The 16,630-nt window shown below is 44.1% G+C and overlaps 1 protein-coding gene across 2 annotated transcripts in view; it reads right to left on the bottom strand.

Annotated features, from left to right (window-relative positions):
• Positions 1-201: 201 nt before the first annotated feature.
• WASL (WASP like actin nucleation promoting factor) overlaps positions 202-16,630 on the bottom strand; it is a 121,722-nt gene continuing 105,293 nt past the window's right edge. Inside the window, exons 9-12 of one of the 2 annotated variants that reach the window (XM_068276375.1) lie at positions 12,545-12,562; positions 10,697-11,235; positions 8,392-8,503; positions 202-1,504 (exon numbers count right to left, since the gene is read on the bottom strand). In XM_068276375.1, the coding sequence (XP_068132476.1) occupies positions 1,443-1,504; positions 8,392-8,503; positions 10,697-11,235; positions 12,545-12,562 (731 nt within the window). In that variant the 3' untranslated portion in view covers positions 202-1,442. The remainder of the gene's footprint in view (positions 1,505-8,391; positions 8,504-10,696; positions 11,236-12,544; positions 12,563-16,630) is intronic. The other variant, XM_068276376.1, reaches the window with a different exon arrangement.

Genomic DNA, 16,630 nt, shown 5'->3' with positions numbered 1-16,630 from the left:
AAAAGGGTAAACTGTCAGCAACTATTAAGAGATCTAAGTATATCATCTATCTAGAGATAGAAAGACTTATTACATTATTATACAGTAGGTTCCTTTTATTGTCTACTAAATTCAGCACGTGTAAATCTCCACCCTAACTTGTCCATCCCTGTCCTAATGTGTTAAATAATAATAAAAAAAAAATATGAAGACTAATGCCTGTAACATGTGAACTTTGATTTTTATTTGTTGTTCAATTCACCCTCTTTCCAGAGCTACATTTAAGATAACAGAACATTGCAGTAGGCAGGTTCATTACATATTAGTGTTTATTTTACCATATAGACTAATATTCATATGCCATTCAAGATTTTCCTGTATGACTGTTTTAGTGTGTGCTATTTGATACAGCAGAATGCAGCACAGGTAAACGGCGCTAAGTGTTTTTTTTTTCTTTTTACAGCTTCTGCAATGCGACTTTGCACGCAATCAGGAACTTAACCCAATGGCAGAGAAGCAAGCATCAAGCAGTTCTTTCAAAGCACATATAATGAAGGTGCAAAACAGGCCAAATCACCATGCCTGACATTCTCAGAGCTGTCTCCAGCAGTTAAGTAAACTCAGCAACGCGGTTTAGTTTTAGGCTTTCCCATTGAATGCAGGGGAAAACCATCTCCCCAGTGGTATTACGCAGATTTGCAGTGTCAGCCACATCTCTACTATTAATGTCACATTCATAAATTGTTAGCTTTCTGTGTCAATGTCAGATACAAAAGGGGGTGGGGACTGTTCAGTTTATAAAGTCAAGTAATATTGCTAAAAGAAAGCAGATGCTATCTCTTGCTTGCTTCGTCCAGAGTTTGTTACTGTAGCTGTAGCAGATGCATATGTAGTGGCTGCAATAATACAAACTGATTTCTTGTAGTGAAAAACAATAAAAATAAAAAAGTGCAAAAAAAAGGGGACATACATAATTAACATACATTTAGTTTTGCATTCAAAATTAAGGGGCTTAATTAGCAAAGATCAGCATCACTTAAAGAATTAGTGCTATACTAGTTCTCATTAACAAATTTAGATACAGAAAAATCAGGGTAAGAAAATAGTTTTTTTTCCTTAATTATAACAATTGCATTAAAGGTTTTCCCGTCACTGCCTCACGTAATCTCCCCTAGAACTTGCTAGTCGGATGTTACTTATTCAGTAAAGTCAATCGCCAGGTCATGTGAGTTTGCACACAGTTAAAGGGAGAAAGATGTGTGTGCAGTGTTATGACAAACCTTTGCATCTCCAATGAGGTATTGCACAGATTATTAAAAAGGCAAAAGGCAACAAAAATATACAGCAAATTGGCAGACCATTTACATGATAATTTTACAGGATTCGTAGACAGAAAGTAGTGTTTAGTATTCATTCACCTTAAAAAAAATATATATTATATATATATTTATATAATGCGTAGATCAATCCTCCCATTCATCCTCATCCTCAAATTCTTCATCATCATCTTCATCTTCATCAGTATCTAAGAGGAGGAAGAAAAAAAAAAAAAAAAGGATTAATGGCATCAGAAATGTGATTCAAGCAAGTGATGTACACAACTTGCACCAGTTATCCTAAAATATTGTTCTAACCATTTTTGTCTAGACCATGTTCAGGCTGGAAATTGGTGAGGATGCTGCTCTAATGTCCTGGCTAGTTCTGAGGGACAGTTAATGACAAGACTATACACTCTGTACAGCACTGGGAAAGATGTTAGCGCTATATAAATACTAAATAATAATACTAATCAAAACAGAACATTATAAAACAGAATACAAAGAAAAATGGTATCCACATTTGGCATATCCTTCTCGATACTGCTCTAATGTCCTGGCTAGCCCAAAACAGTACATATTGCAAACAGTCTGGGACTTTACACAACCCTGCATTCCTATATAAAAAAAATAAATTAAAAGACAACTGCCTTTTAAATCATCAACCACCAGGTGGCACTGTAATAAATGTGTAACATGATTCAACAATATTTCAGCTATGCTAACCAATGCTGTTGTAAATGCCATATAAACAGATTTATTTTCACAAGTTACTACAAAAAAAAAAAAAACTTCAACACAGTGGCTCTCAACCTTTTCCCTACAACCATGACTGGAGTCAATAGATTAATAAGAGCATATATGTACAGTGTATTTCATCAAGTAAACCCATGCAAAGGTAGACAAAGTGCACTGTTAGTAGAGACAATCCTCTTCTTAAAGAGAACCCGAGGTGGGTTTGAAGAATATTATCTGCATACAGCGGCTGGATCTGCCTATACAGCCCAGCCTCTGTTGCTATCCCAAACCCCCCTAAGGTCCCCCCTGCACTCTGCAATCCCTCATAAATCACAGCCACACTGCTGACAAACAGCTTGTCAGAGCTGGCTGTGTTTATCTCTATAGTGTCAGTCTGCTGCTCTCCCTGCCCCCTGCAGAACTCCAGTCCCCGCCTACATCCCTTCCCTCCCTACTGATTGGAGGGAAGGGACGGGGCAGGGACCGGAGCTATGCAGGAGGCGGGGGAGCAGCTGAGACTGACACTACAGATGCAAACACAGCCTCACAGCACGGCTATGATTTATGAGGGATTGCGGAGTGCAGGGGGACCTTAGTGGGGTTTGGGATAGCAACAGAGGCTCCGCTGTATAGGCAGATCCAGCCTCTGTATGCAGATAGCATTCTTTAAACACACCTCAGGTTCTCTTTAACCACTTGAGGACCGTGGGCTTTAACCCCCTTAAGGACCAGGCACTTTTTTTCCCATTCAGACCACTGCAGCTTTCACGGTTTATTGCTCGCTCATACAACCTACCACCTAAATGAATTTTGGCTCCTTTTCTTGTCACTAATCAAGCTTTCTTTTGGTGCTATTTGATTGCTGCTACGATTTTTACTTTTTATTATATTCATCAAAAAAGACATGAATTTTGGCAAAAAAAAAATGATTTTTTTAACTTTCTGTGCTGACATTTTTCAAATAAAGTAACATTTCTGTATACATGCAGCGCGAAAAATGGGGACAAACATGTTTTTGATGAAAAAAAACCCATTCAGCCTATATTTATTGGTTTGGGCAAAATTTATAGCATTTACAAACTATGGTGCAAAAAGTGAATTTTCCCATTTTCAAGCATCTATGACTTTTCTGACCCCCTGTCATGTTTCATGAGGGGCTAGAATTCCAGGATAGTATAAATACCCCCCAAATGACCCCATTTTGGAAAGAAGACATCCCAAAGTATTCACTGAGAGGCATAGTGAGTTCATAGAAGATATTATTCTTTGTCACAAGTAAGTCGGAAAATGACACTTTGTGACAAAAAAAAAAAAGTTTCCATTTCTTCTAACTTGCGACAAAAAAAAAAAAAATGAAATCTGCCACGGACTCACCATGCCCCTCTCTGAATACCTTGAAGTGTCTACTTTCCAAAATGGGGTCATTTGTGGGGTGTGTTTACTGTCCTGGCATTTTGGGGGGTGCCTAATTGTAAGCACCCCTGTAAAGCCTAAAGGTGCTCATTGGACTTTGGACCCCTTAGCGCAGTTAGGCTGCAAAAAAGTGCCACACATGTGGTATTGCCGTACTCAGGAGAAGTAGTACAATGTGTTTTGAGGTGTATTTTTACAAATACCCATGCTGGGTGGGAGAAATATCTCTAAATGACAATTTTTTGATTTTTTTTTTACACACAATTGTCCATTTACAGAGAGATTTCTCCCACCCAGCATGGGTATGTGTAAAAATACACCGCAAAACACATTGTACTACTTCTCCCGAGTACGGCAATACCACAAGTGTGGCACTTTTTTGCACCCCAACTGTGCTAAGGGGCCCAAAGTCCAATGAGTACCTTTAGGATTTCACAGGTGATTTTGTGGAATTTGATTTCCAGACTACTCCTCACGGTTTAGGGCCCCTAAAATGCCAGGGCAGTATAGGAACCCTGCAAATGACCCCATTTTAGAAAGAAGACACCCCAAGGTATTCCGGTAGGAGTATGGTGAGTTCATAGAAGATTATTTTTTTTCACAAGTTAGCGGAAATTGATTTGTATTGTTTTTTTTTTCACAAAGTGTCACTTTCCGCTAACTTGTGACAAAAAATAAAATCTTCTATGAACTCACCATAGTCCTAACAGAATACCTTGGGGTGTCTTTCTAAAATGGGGTCATTTGTCGGGTTCCTAAACTGCCCTGGCATTTTAGGGGCCCTAAACCATGAGGAGTAGTCTGGAAATCAAATGCCGCAAAATGACCTGTGAAATCCTAAAGGTACTCATTGGACTTTGGGCCCCTTAGCACAGTTAGGGTGCAAAAAAGTGCCACACATGTGGTATCGCCGTACTCGGGAGAAGTAGTATAATGTGTTTTGGGGTGTATTTTTACACATACCCATGCTGGGTGGGAGAAATATCTCTGTAAATGACAATCTTTTGATTTTTTTTACACACATTTGTCCATTTACAGAGAGATTTCTCCCACCCAGCATGGGTATGTGTAAAAATACACCCAAAAACACATTATACTACTTCTCCTGAGTATGGCGATACCACATGTGTGACACTTTTTTGCAGCCTAGGTGCGCTAAGGGGCCCAACGTCCTATTCACAGGTCATTTTGAGGCATTTGTTTTGTAGACTACTCCTCACGATTTAGGGCCCCTAAAATGCCAGGGCAGTATAGGAAATCCACAAGTGACCCCATTTTAGAAAGAAGACACCCCAAGGTATTCCGTTAGGAGTATGGTGAGTTCATAGAAGATTTTATTTTTTGTCACAAGTTAGTGAAAAATGACACTGAAAAAAAACAATAAAAATCAATTTCCGCTAACTTTTGACAAAAAATAAAATCTTCTATGAACTCGTCATACACCTAACAGAATACCTTGGGGTGTCTTTTTTTCTAAAATGGGGTCAGTTTGTGGGGTTCCTATACCGCCCTGGCATTTTACAGGCCCAAAACCGTGAGTAGTCTGGAAACCAAATGTCTCAAAATGACTGTTTAGGGGTATAAGCATCTGAAAATTTTGATGACAGGTGGTCTATGAGGGGGCGAATTTTGTGGAACCGGTCATAAGCAGGGTGGCCTTTTAGATGACAGGTTGTATTGGGCCTGATCTGATGGATAGGAGTGCTAGGGGGTGACAGGAGGTGATTGATGGGTGTCTCAGGGGGTGGTTAGAGGGGAAAATAGATGCAATCAATGCACTGGGGAGGTGATTGGAAGGGGGTCTGAGGGGGATCTGAGGGTTTGGCCGAGTGATCAGGAGCCCACACGGGGCAAATTAGGGCCTGATCTGATGGGTAGGTGTGCTAGGGGGTGACAGGAGGTGATTGATGGGTGTCTCAAGGTGTGATTAGAGGGGGGAATAGATGCAAGCAATGCCCTGGCGAGGTGATCAGGGCTGGGGTCTGAGGGCGTTCTGAGGGTATGGGCGGGTGATTGAGTGCCCTAGGGGCAGATAGGGATCTAATCTGATGGGTAGCAGTGACAGGGGGTGATTGATGGGTAATTAGTGGGTGTTTGGAGGAGAGAACAGATGTAAACACTGCACTTGGGAGGTGATCTGATGTTGGATCTGCGGGCGATCTATTGGTGTGGGTGATCAGATTGCCCGCAAAGGGCAGGTTAGGGGCTGATTAATGGGTGGCAGTGACAGGGGGCGATTGATGGGTGGCAGTGACAGGGGGTGATTGATGGGTGATAGATGATTGACAGGTGATCAGTGGGTTATTACAGGGAAGGACAGATGTAAATAATGCCCTGGCGAAATGATAAGGGGGGGGGGGGGTCTGAGGGCAATCTGAGCGTGTAGGCGGGTGATTGGGTGCCCGCAAGGGGCAGATTAGGGTCTGATCTTATGGGTAACAGTGACAGGTGGTGATAGGGGGTGATTGATGGGTAATTAGTGGGTGTTTAGAGGAGAGAATAGATGTAAACACTGCGCTTGGGTAGCGATCTGATGTCGGATCTGCGGGCGATCTATTGGTGTGGGTGGGTGCTCAGATTGCCCGCAGGGGGCAGGTTAGGGGCTGATTGATGGGTGGCAGTGACCGGGGGTAATTGACAGGTGGTTGACAGGTGATCAGGGGGGATAGATGCATACAGTACATCGGGGGGGGGGGGGGGGGGGTGTCTGGGGAGAATCTGAGGGGTGGGGGGTGATCAGGAGGGGGCAAAAAATAGCGTTGACAGATAGTGACTGAGTGATTGATGGGTGATTAGGGGGGTGATTGGGTGTAAACATGGGTCTGGGGGGTGGGCAGGGGGGGGTGTGAGGGGTGCTGTGGGCAATCAGGGGGCGGGGGGGGGGGGGAATCAGTGTGCTTGGGTGCGACATAGGGTGGCTGCAGCCTGCCCTGGTGGTCCCTCGGACACTGGGACCACCAGGGCAGGAGGCAGCCTGTATAATACAATTTGTAAACATTACAAAACATTGTGTGTGTGTGTGTGTGTGTGTGTGTGTGTGTGTGTGTGTGTGTGTGTGTGTGTGTGTGTGTGTGTGTGTGTGTGTGTGTGTGTGTATATATCTTGTCACTAACTGTCCCTCAAAGGAGCTCACAGTCTAATCCCTACCATTGTCATATGTCTATATTATGTAGTGTAAGTACTGTAGTCTAGGGCCAATTTTAGGTGGAGCCAATTAACTTATCCGTATGTTTTTGGAATGTGGGAGGAAACCGGAGTGCCCGGAGGAAACCCACGCAGACACGGAGAGAACATACAAACTCTTTGCAGATAGTGCCCTGGCTGGGATTCGAACCAGGGACCCAGCGCTGCAAGGCGAGAGAGCTAACCACTACGCCACCGTGCTGCCCAATAGATTTCATATAACCCAGCTCCCTTTTTTGATGTAGATTCACAGTTTAGAACAAAATTATACATTAAACTGGAGTCTCAGGAGTCTAACCTGAAATTAAATATCAAATTCCAAATAGTGAGAGGTAACAATACTTACAAAATAGACATTATTTGTCTTCTTTTCTCAGAAAGCAGTCAGAGTTTCCCATTAAACAAACCAGGTTTGAATGGATATATTCAAACGATCCTTTTAAAAAGGGTTTAATTTCTGAACTTTACTCAATACATAATGACACAAGTATGTCCTCAAATGTGAAATAGACTGTGTGTAACTGCACCTTTGGAGGACTGGGAGGGGGCCTGGAAATCTATTCCAAAGTTATCTCTGAGCCTTGCTATAATAGAGTGAGCCTACAAAGTCCTGTTACTTTGGTACTGGGTCTTAGCTAAGACATATTCCTGGCTCTGGTTCATGTTTTAGTGGTTGTGGCGTCAAAGGAGATATACACATTTTCTGGTCATGTGGACTATGCTGTCTAGATATTGGTACGAGATTTTAAGATAACTACAATATTTGGGAAAGTGGTTTCATGAGATGCAAAGTTTGTTCTCTTGTATTTTCCCATAGAATAGTAAGCTAAGGATCAAAGAACCCTGGCAAACTATCTTTGTAGCGGCAAAGCAAACTATAGCCAAAGCATGGAAAAAGCAAATTATATATTTTGTAAAGTCAAATCCAGTCACTACTTTTATGATTCAAGAACATCTGTTCATGAATCATTGGCTGGTGTACTCGAGGACCATTACACCCCAGGTAGCTAAAAATTGGGATCCATAGGGACAGATAATGGCAACATGGTAGGGGGGAAATGGGGAGAGGATGCATGCCTGGGATTTTAGGTGAATATTCACTTTTTAATTTTTTTTAGGTGACCATTTTTTTTATTTTTTTTCTTCCTCTTCATCCAGCTTTAAAATTCATATCTTTGCTGGTGCACAAGGTTCGAATCTGAATCTTGAACGTTGAAATGTTGAAGACCATAGCATTAACTTGAGCGGCTACAATAATCTATTGTTTAGCTGGAAGTGTTCAGACACAAGATCACATGCATGAGATCTATTTTTGTAAACTTCCAGTTTATTTTTTATTAAACCTGAGTTTGACTGTAAATTTAGTAATTTTGTTCAACATTTTCACTTCATAAGTTTCATTGAAATTTTAATAGAGCAGCGATACATGGTTTCCTATTCCTTTACAAAATCACTGGGGAGTGTATGGCAACTTATATGCTTTATAACAGGCTGAGCAAGTAGGAACATCAGAGAAAGGATGTGAACTGGATCAGGTGATCTGCTCTGAACAAAGGAAATAGCTCTCACTCTGATAAAGAGCTACTGGATGCAGCCAGTCAGTTATTAACAATATATGTATTCAGTACAGACATGCAACAAACAAAACTTTTTGAAATGCCAATGAATGCGATTTTACTATCAAATGCATTAGAGTGGAGACATTGACCAGGTTTTGCTTTTATTGCAATAGGAGTTCTAGTAGTATTAGAACCTTCCATACCTGAAGAATGAATGGCCTTACTCCTTTTCTGCATGACTTCCATCAGAGCACCTACTATTCCAGTGGGTGCTGTGGGAGTTGTAGGTGCTGCAGCATCAGTCTCCTCTTGTCGCTGCAAAATACAGTCACAAAATTTACAATGTACAATCATAATAGAATTCATTTTGACAGGTATTTTTCATGCAAAGCTGAACAATGTTTGCTAGAATGAAGGGATGCCAGTGACCCTACTGGAAGCTAAAGGCTGACATTACTGAGTTCCTGGTGAAGGCAGACATTACTGAACATGATGGTGGCGTGATAAACTTTCTGAACTGGCAGTGACCAGCTCTGAATGGGTAATAGCTGTTACATTTACTAATATGCATTTTTAAATAAAAAAATAAAAAATAAAGACTGCACTTGATTTATTAATAAAACTCTGAAGTTAAAAATGGTGAATGGTACCTACAGTCATTCTAAATAAACAAAAAAAAAAAAAAACACAACAGCAATCAAATACTACCAAAACCAAGCGCTATTTGTGAGAAGGAAAGGAGGTAAAATTAATTTAGGTGCTAAGTTGTATGACCGAGCAATAAACCGTTAAAGTTGTGAAGTACCAAATTGTAAAAAATGGCCTGGTCACTTAGGGGGGTATAAACCTCTGGGGCTCAAGTGGTTAAAGATTAGACTCCCTCAAACTGAATGTTATGACTGTTTCCTGCATGTATAAGAGGAGATTTTTAACGTCTACTGTATTTTTCAGACTACATTTTTTTATCCCCCAAAAGTGGGGAGAAAAAGTCCATGCGTTCTAGTCCGGATGCATACGATCACCTGTCTATAAAAACTGCCATCCCGCAGCGATGTAGTGGACTCTCTGTATTGTACATGATGTCCTGCTCCACTCCAGTGTAAAGTAATTAGCGGTGGCAGCCATGGGCATCACTCACCTGACCCAAGGGTGCCTGCGATGATCAGCTGCTGTCCACCTCCTTGTACATAGCATCCTCCTCTGATGTCCTCCTGCACCATTTCGCTCCCCCTGCAATGTAATTAGGCAGCAGCTGCCGCGGGCCCCTCTCACCTGATCCTTGGAGCTCGCGCAGCCAGCCACTTATCTCACTCAATTCTTCCCCCGCAGTGCTGGCCCTGGAGAAAACAGACGACAGCTCCAGGAGTCCCTGTGCTGCTGGACTCCCCCAAGTGGCCTCCCCTGACTGCTTACAATGGACCCCACATGTTCTGCGGCTGAGCTGCCTTGTAACAATGCACCTGTCCTAGCGGCTGCTCCATTCCAGTCTCTCATCAACCACGCAGATAACAGAAGACACAGGCAACCGGACTGAAGATGGAGATAAGAACGGAGCAGCCTCCGGGACAGGTGAGTTATTGCAAGGCAGCTCAGCCACAGAACAACTAGCACGGTTTAAAAGGAAATAAATATAGCAGCTTCCATATCCCTCTCAGGGCTGGTGCACACCAGAGCGGTTCTGAAATGTTTTTTAAACCGCTTGCAGAGGGAAAACCGCTTAGCTAATGAAAGTGAATGGGATGGTGCACACCAGAGCGGTTCGTTTTTCCCCCAAACGCAAACTCTTGCCCTGCAGCATTTTTTTTAGATTTCTGAGGAGTTTCTGTCTCAATGTTAAGTATAGGAAAGTAGAAAACTGCTCTGAAAAACGCTAGATCAGGGCGGTTTTCCAAGCGTTTATGTTACAGAAGCTGTTCAGTAACCTCTTTACAGTAACAAAATATGACACCTGCTACACAAACCGCTCCAAAAATCGCTAGGCATGTTTAGAATAATCTCTCTCACAACAAACGCTCTGAAAATCTGCTTCAAAAACCTCTAGCGTTTTGCGGATCTGCTAGCGGTTTTTGGTGTGCACTGGCCCTCAGTTCAGAATCTCTTTAAGGGTTTGGGTCGCGACTACTGTAGAAAGGGATTAAGAGAATTTAAGGTCATTTTTGGGCATGGATCACTAAACATGGGAATGTGTTTAATAATCATTAAAAACATAGAAAAATGTAAGTAGAAAGGGTCAATGACATACTAATCAATCCGGGTTGCATGCAAGTTGAATGCAGCTTAGAGCTGAGCCAATCAGATGTACTTCTTACTGAATTTATTGGCTCATTTCCAAGCTGCATACAGTATGAATGACATTTGCAAGCACGACACCATTATTCGCATCTCACTGAACTTCTCTAATTGCAAGTTGATTTTAGCTGAAATTATTTTTCTCATATGAAATTCCTAGTACAGGCCTGGAGTTGCTCTTCCTCCACAAAGTCATAATAATTAACAATAGATACTTACTGCCTTTAATGAAATGCCTTGTCGTATCTGGTCTAGGAGAGCATCTCGTCCAGTAGACGACACAGGTCGGGCATCTTTACCACCGTCTACTTTCTTGAGCTGTGTGCCTTCTCTAATTTGCTCTAGAAGAGCTGATTTGTTGTTACTAGGTACTGCCATTTGAGGCTCACTGTCTGCTGCAAATCCGGGTGGGGGTGGGGGGCCAGGAGGAGGTGGGGGACCTGGTGGAGGTGGGGGTGGCGGAGGAGCAGGTGCTCCAAACCCTGCCAGAGGGGGTGGAGGAGGTGGAGGACTAGAAGGTGCAGATGAAGAGTGCCCGGGCAGTGGAGGAGGATGTCCTCTGTTAGGTGGAGGGGGTGGTGGTCCTGCAGTCCCAGGTCGTAAAGGAGGTGGTGGTGGGGGTGCAGCTGAAGGAGCTCTGAAAGGAGGGGGAGGTGGTTTACCAACTCCACCCCTTGCTGGTGGAGGGGGTGGTGGTGGCCCTGAGCTATGTAATGGAGGTGGTGGAGGTCCTCCCCTTGAAGGTGGTGGTGGTGGAGCTGAAAAGAAGAGAATAAAAAAAATAAATAGGACCCATTAAACAGTTCACCGTTATGTAGGCATGCAGTTATTTAAATTCTGTGTTCAGTCATCACTTATGAATTCTACCTTTACTCAGAGAAATTACACGCAGAAATAAGAATTAAAAAAAAGGAAACCAAAAAGTTAAAGTTATTTATTGCATGCTGAAAACCAAACAAACTGTTTTTAAGTTATGAGGCTTGCTTCCTCCATTCCATGTGAACTGACCAGAATTTGCAGGTATGGCATTTATTAAAACAATGCGGTGATGCACAAAAGTTACTACAAGCAGCGTGTACTGGGGTTATGCTATAAGCGCAACCTGCAATACTCGAGTAGTGTGATCATTGCTACGGTAACAAGCGTAACGGTTGCTCTACTTGATTATTGCTAAAAGCACGCGGTACGTGCGGCTGGCAGTAGCCGTAATAATGCCGTGCGCAGTCTGTGCACGGCAATACTACCGCACTTTTGTGCATCAACCCCCATGTCTTATAGTTACAATAGGTTTCATTTAAGAAGTGCTTAAAAGTAAACCTGTAGGTAAAAACGTGCCCCGGGGGTACTTACCTCGGGAGGGGGAAGCTTCTGGATCCTAATGAAGCTTACCCCATTTCCCTCCACCAGCCCGATCCAGCACTGGGGGCTTGGAGCAGAAACAGACAATAATATTTACTTTTGACTGCTGGCGCAGGAGTGGCTCTACGCCTCGGGCTTCAGCGGAAATAGCTGAGCCCAATCGGGTCTGCTCTACTGCACAGGTGGCCATTTCCACCAGAGCCTGAGCGGTGAGCTTCTACTGCGCGTGCCAATAAGCAACTGACATGGAGATCTCTGGGGGTCCCAGCGCAGGATCCCCTCATCTGCACAGTTTAAGTCGTTGTGAACTGCGCAAACCCAGAAACACAAGGCACACGGCGATCCTGTGCCTGTGCAGAAGAGACAGGTCGCAATCATACAGAGGGGACAATGGCGGCCTGAAAAGCAGCGGAACTTCATGTTGGACCTGAAAAGGCTTCTACGGGCTGGATTACAATCTGAATATAAAAAATTCTGCACTGGTTTCAAAACAGATTGTGAACAATTTCAGCATTTAAAGATTATTTGACAACTACATGATGCATCTGCTGATAGAACTTTACATACAGCTTGTCATGTATGGGGCCAACACTGTCAAGCAGCTCAATTTGATTTGGTCTATTATAGAATCCATCTCTGAAGAGTTCACAAACTGCACACCATGCACTTATTAACTTCTTCACACCACATACAAACTCTCCTACGTACCATTCCAACGTGGCGGACCTACAGAGCAAATATAAGCACTTGTTTAACATTGAACTGTATTAGGATGCAAGAAAACAAACTAATTCACTTGTACATGGAAAGAGAAAATATGTGCAATGATTTGCAGTGGTGTGTGTGTGTGTGTGTGTGTGTGTGTGTGTGTGTGTGTGTGTGTGTGTGTGTGTGTGTGTGTGTGTGTGTGTGTGTGTGTGTGTGTGTGTGTGTGTGTGTGTGTGTGTGTGTGTGTGTGTGTGTGTGTGTGTGTGTGTGTGTGTGTGTGTGTGTGTGTGTGTGTGTGTGTGTGTGTGTGTGTGTGTGTGTGTGTGTGTGTGTGTGTGTGTGTGTGTGTGTGTGTGTGTGTGTGTGTGTGTGAGAGAGAGATAAGACATGACTGGTCAAAGATGATTAATGCTGAAGGAGTGCACTATGCACTCAGCAAAGAAACTGGCTTGCTACAGTTAACGGAAACAATACAAAGTAGGGATGTACTTATTAATCCTCTGCACAGTTCTAAAGTCTTCAAAGGGAACAGCTTTGTAAGGACAGTATTCTATACTGATCACATCAGGAATATGTATAAATAAATAAATAAAAAAAAAAAAGTGTCAAGCTCTGAGTCAGCTGTTCTAAACAACTGGTGAATACACAATATGTTGCAGCAATGCTACTCCGCATAAGCCATTTGCTTTACACTATGCAGTACAAGTCCATAGAGAAATGCAGGAGAAGGAAAAAATATGGCACTGTAGCTTTAATAAATGTTGCATACAAAGTGCCAATCCAGTGCTGATCACATTCTTGATACAGGCAATGAAATTAATAAACGTATCGTATGTTCATGTGCTGAGTGGAGGGGAGGCAACTGTAGGTGCCAGAGAGTGCACAGCCTTATGGCCATTTTGCATAGTGTGAACCTAGCTTCTTCTGAGGCCTTGTGTGCAAGCAAGAAGCTAGGTCAGGCATGGGCAAACTTGGCCCTCCAGCTGTTAAGGAACTACAAGTCCCACAATGCAAGAATCTGACAGCCACAGTGATGACTCATAAAGGCAAATGTATTGTGGGACTTGTAGTTCCGTAACAGCTGGAGGGCCGCGTTTGCCCATGCCTGAGCTAGGTTCACACCACACAACACCCTCTGGCGCCCACAGCTGCCTCCGCTTTACTCAGCACATGAACAAACGATAAGTATATTCATTTCATTGCCTGTATCAAGAATGTGATCAGCACTGGATTTGCACTTTGTTTGTATGCAACATTAATTAAAGCTATAGTGCCAGACTTCTTCCTTCTTCTGGATTTCACTGTATGCAGTGAAATCTGTATGGCAATCTTATTACCATCACACGTAATAATTAAGCATGTATGTTTAGTATCAGATGTTGGCTTTCTTGCCCTCCTTAATAAGTAAAGAAGCACCGCTCTAATTGAAAGTATGACTGACCAGCTCCACACATTGTGGATCTGTCTACAATAAGGTTTTGAACAGGAAAAAGAATAATTTGCTGCACCTGCAAAAGAAATGAGGTGGTGTGTTGTGAAAGCACTATTACTTTTAAAATTAAACCATTTATATACAAAAACTAAAGTTAAACAACGTCAGGCAGCGCTTATCCTATATTTCTGCTCTTTATGTTCTATCTCATGACTTTTACAACAAATTCATCAATGCATAAAACAGACTAATACAGATAAGAGAACCAAGTCTTTTACTTACCGTACCGAGCTTCCACAATACTAAATTACCAGAGAGCATATGTCTGCAGTACACTTGTGTAAATGGTCTTGAACAGAAAATAATTTGCCTATTGCAATAGTAAATAAAACATACACCCAGACTGACACACAAGCTAATGTTATCATATGCAAAAACATAAAGCAGACTTGCATATTAAAAAGTGTACCCGAGAGGGGTTAAAAGAAGATACATATACATACCTGGGGCTTCCTCCAGCCTCCTTCAACCTGATCAATCATCTGCTGACTGGATCCTCTGCTATGGGTCCTAATCAGTCTGACAGTAGATGCAGGCGCAGTCCAGCCTTGCTCACTCCCTCATTGCACTCCCATGACTGGAAGAGTTCTGCGCCGGCGCAAAACTCTCCCAGCACGGGACCACGATGGGGGGGGGGGGGGGGGGGGGGGTCACGTGCACGGATGGGCCGCGCATGCAAACCACGCCCTGACTAGCTGAATTACCAGAACCCATAGCAGAGGATCCTGGCCGCAGAAGATAATGCTGAGGGACCAATCAGCCTGAAGGGGGCTGGAGGAAGCCCCAGGTATGTATACATGTCTTCTTTAAATGTATCTCAGGTTTCCTTTAAACGCTTTCTCTACCAATCACAGTGCCACATTTTCAGCCTGGCAACATTTCTATTAATATGGAACTATGAGGACCATAATGAATGTGAAGAAATCTGAATAAATGAATGCATTAAAGGATCATTATCCAGATAAGCCTGTAAAATACATACAAATAAGATGCACATTTGTTAGAGTAAAATGCACTATAAATTACTTATTTCCATGTCGCTGTCACTAACAGCAGGTATTATTAATATGACAGCTTGAAACAGGTTTTGGACTAGTCCAACTCTTCAGGGGGTTTCTCTGGATTTATTTTTAAAAGAATTCCTTGGTCAACAGTGGCACAGTCCAACTGCCACAATAGTGTTCAGGCAAATAGGCAGGCGGGATGGTATCTTTGTATGGGTAGTCTCCACAGGGCCGGATTTATGGGCAGGCATCCTAGGCCGGTTCCTAGGGCGGAAAAATGTTTGGGGCGGGTGGGGAGCCACCCGTGACAGACAGTTCGCATCCCCACAATGCCACAGGTGCGCAGATCTGTCCACTCGCAGCCGCCCGCTTTGCACACCGCAGCATGCCCTTGTGTGCGTGTATGTGCGTGCAGGCAGCCAGCGGGCAGCTACAGAGAAGTCGGGAACAAGGTAGCCAATTAGCTGCTGCGAACACAGCGACCCGACGTAGGAAGGAACAGAGGCGTCTGCAACGTGCATGGAGGTATTACCACGCTGCAGAGAAACCCTCAGGGCGCACAGACAGAGCGAGACCTCCATGCACAAATTAGGAGGAGTACCACAGCAGGCAGCTATTTGTCCCATCTCCCCTCTGGCTGCTCCGAGTCCCGACAGCAAAGTACGGGGGAGGGAGAGAGTGAAAGAGTGATCAGCTGATCGGGACTGAGCTCACACTGGGAGAAGCATGGCTCTTAAGCCGAATCTACACGAGTAGATGCGGCCGCGATGCTGCTTATCAATCGAGCCGCTGATGCGGCTCGATTGATAAGATCCGACAGGACGGATCTCCGTACCGCCGATTCCCTGCTCGATCCCCGCGAGGGGACAATGGCAGGGAATCGTGCGGGAGATAAGCGGCGCCAGCGGGGAATCGAATGCGGCGCACGTGCGGCGAGCGGGGACGCGGCGGGCACGCGGAAGAGGCGATCCGGCGGCTAATCGAGCCGCCGGATTGCTACAATGTCCCTCCGTGTAGATGGGGCCTTTAGAGCAGCCTTCTGAGGAGAGGCACCACAAAGCAGGAAGATCTGGTTCCTGACTGGGGATAACGTCAAGCTGTAACTGCAAGTATGTGAGTAGCTGCTGACTGTGACTGCATGTAACTTCTCCACACCCCCAAAGCAGCATTAGGTGGTCTTTTTGTCCCCTATATAGAGGCACCACACAGCTCCTTCCAAGTGCCCCCACCCCCCTCTATAGGCACTACAACTCTCAGCATGTCCCCCCATTCCACAGAGGCACCACTGCTGCCAGCATGACCCTTCATACAGGCACAGGCACTACTGCTCCCAGCATGCCCCTCCATACAGGCGCTACTGCTCCCAGCATGCCCCTCCATAGATGCACTACTGCTCCCAGCATGCCCCTCCATAGATGCACTACTGCTCCCAGCATGCCCCTCCATAGAGGCACCACTGCTCCCAGCATGCCCCTCCATACAGGCACTACTCCCAGCATGCCCATCCATACTGCCAGCATGCCCCTCCACAGAGGCACTACAGTTCTCAACATGTCCCCCACTCCACAGAGGCAGTACTGCTCCCAGAAT

Source organism: Hyperolius riggenbachi, chromosome 3 (assembly GCF_040937935.1).
Source record: "Hyperolius riggenbachi isolate aHypRig1 chromosome 3, aHypRig1.pri, whole genome shotgun sequence".
NCBI classification, from domain to species: Eukaryota; Metazoa; Chordata; class Amphibia; order Anura; family Hyperoliidae; genus Hyperolius; species Hyperolius riggenbachi.
Note: the sequence above shows the minus strand (reverse complement) of the source record. Positions and strands in the feature narration are given on the sequence as shown.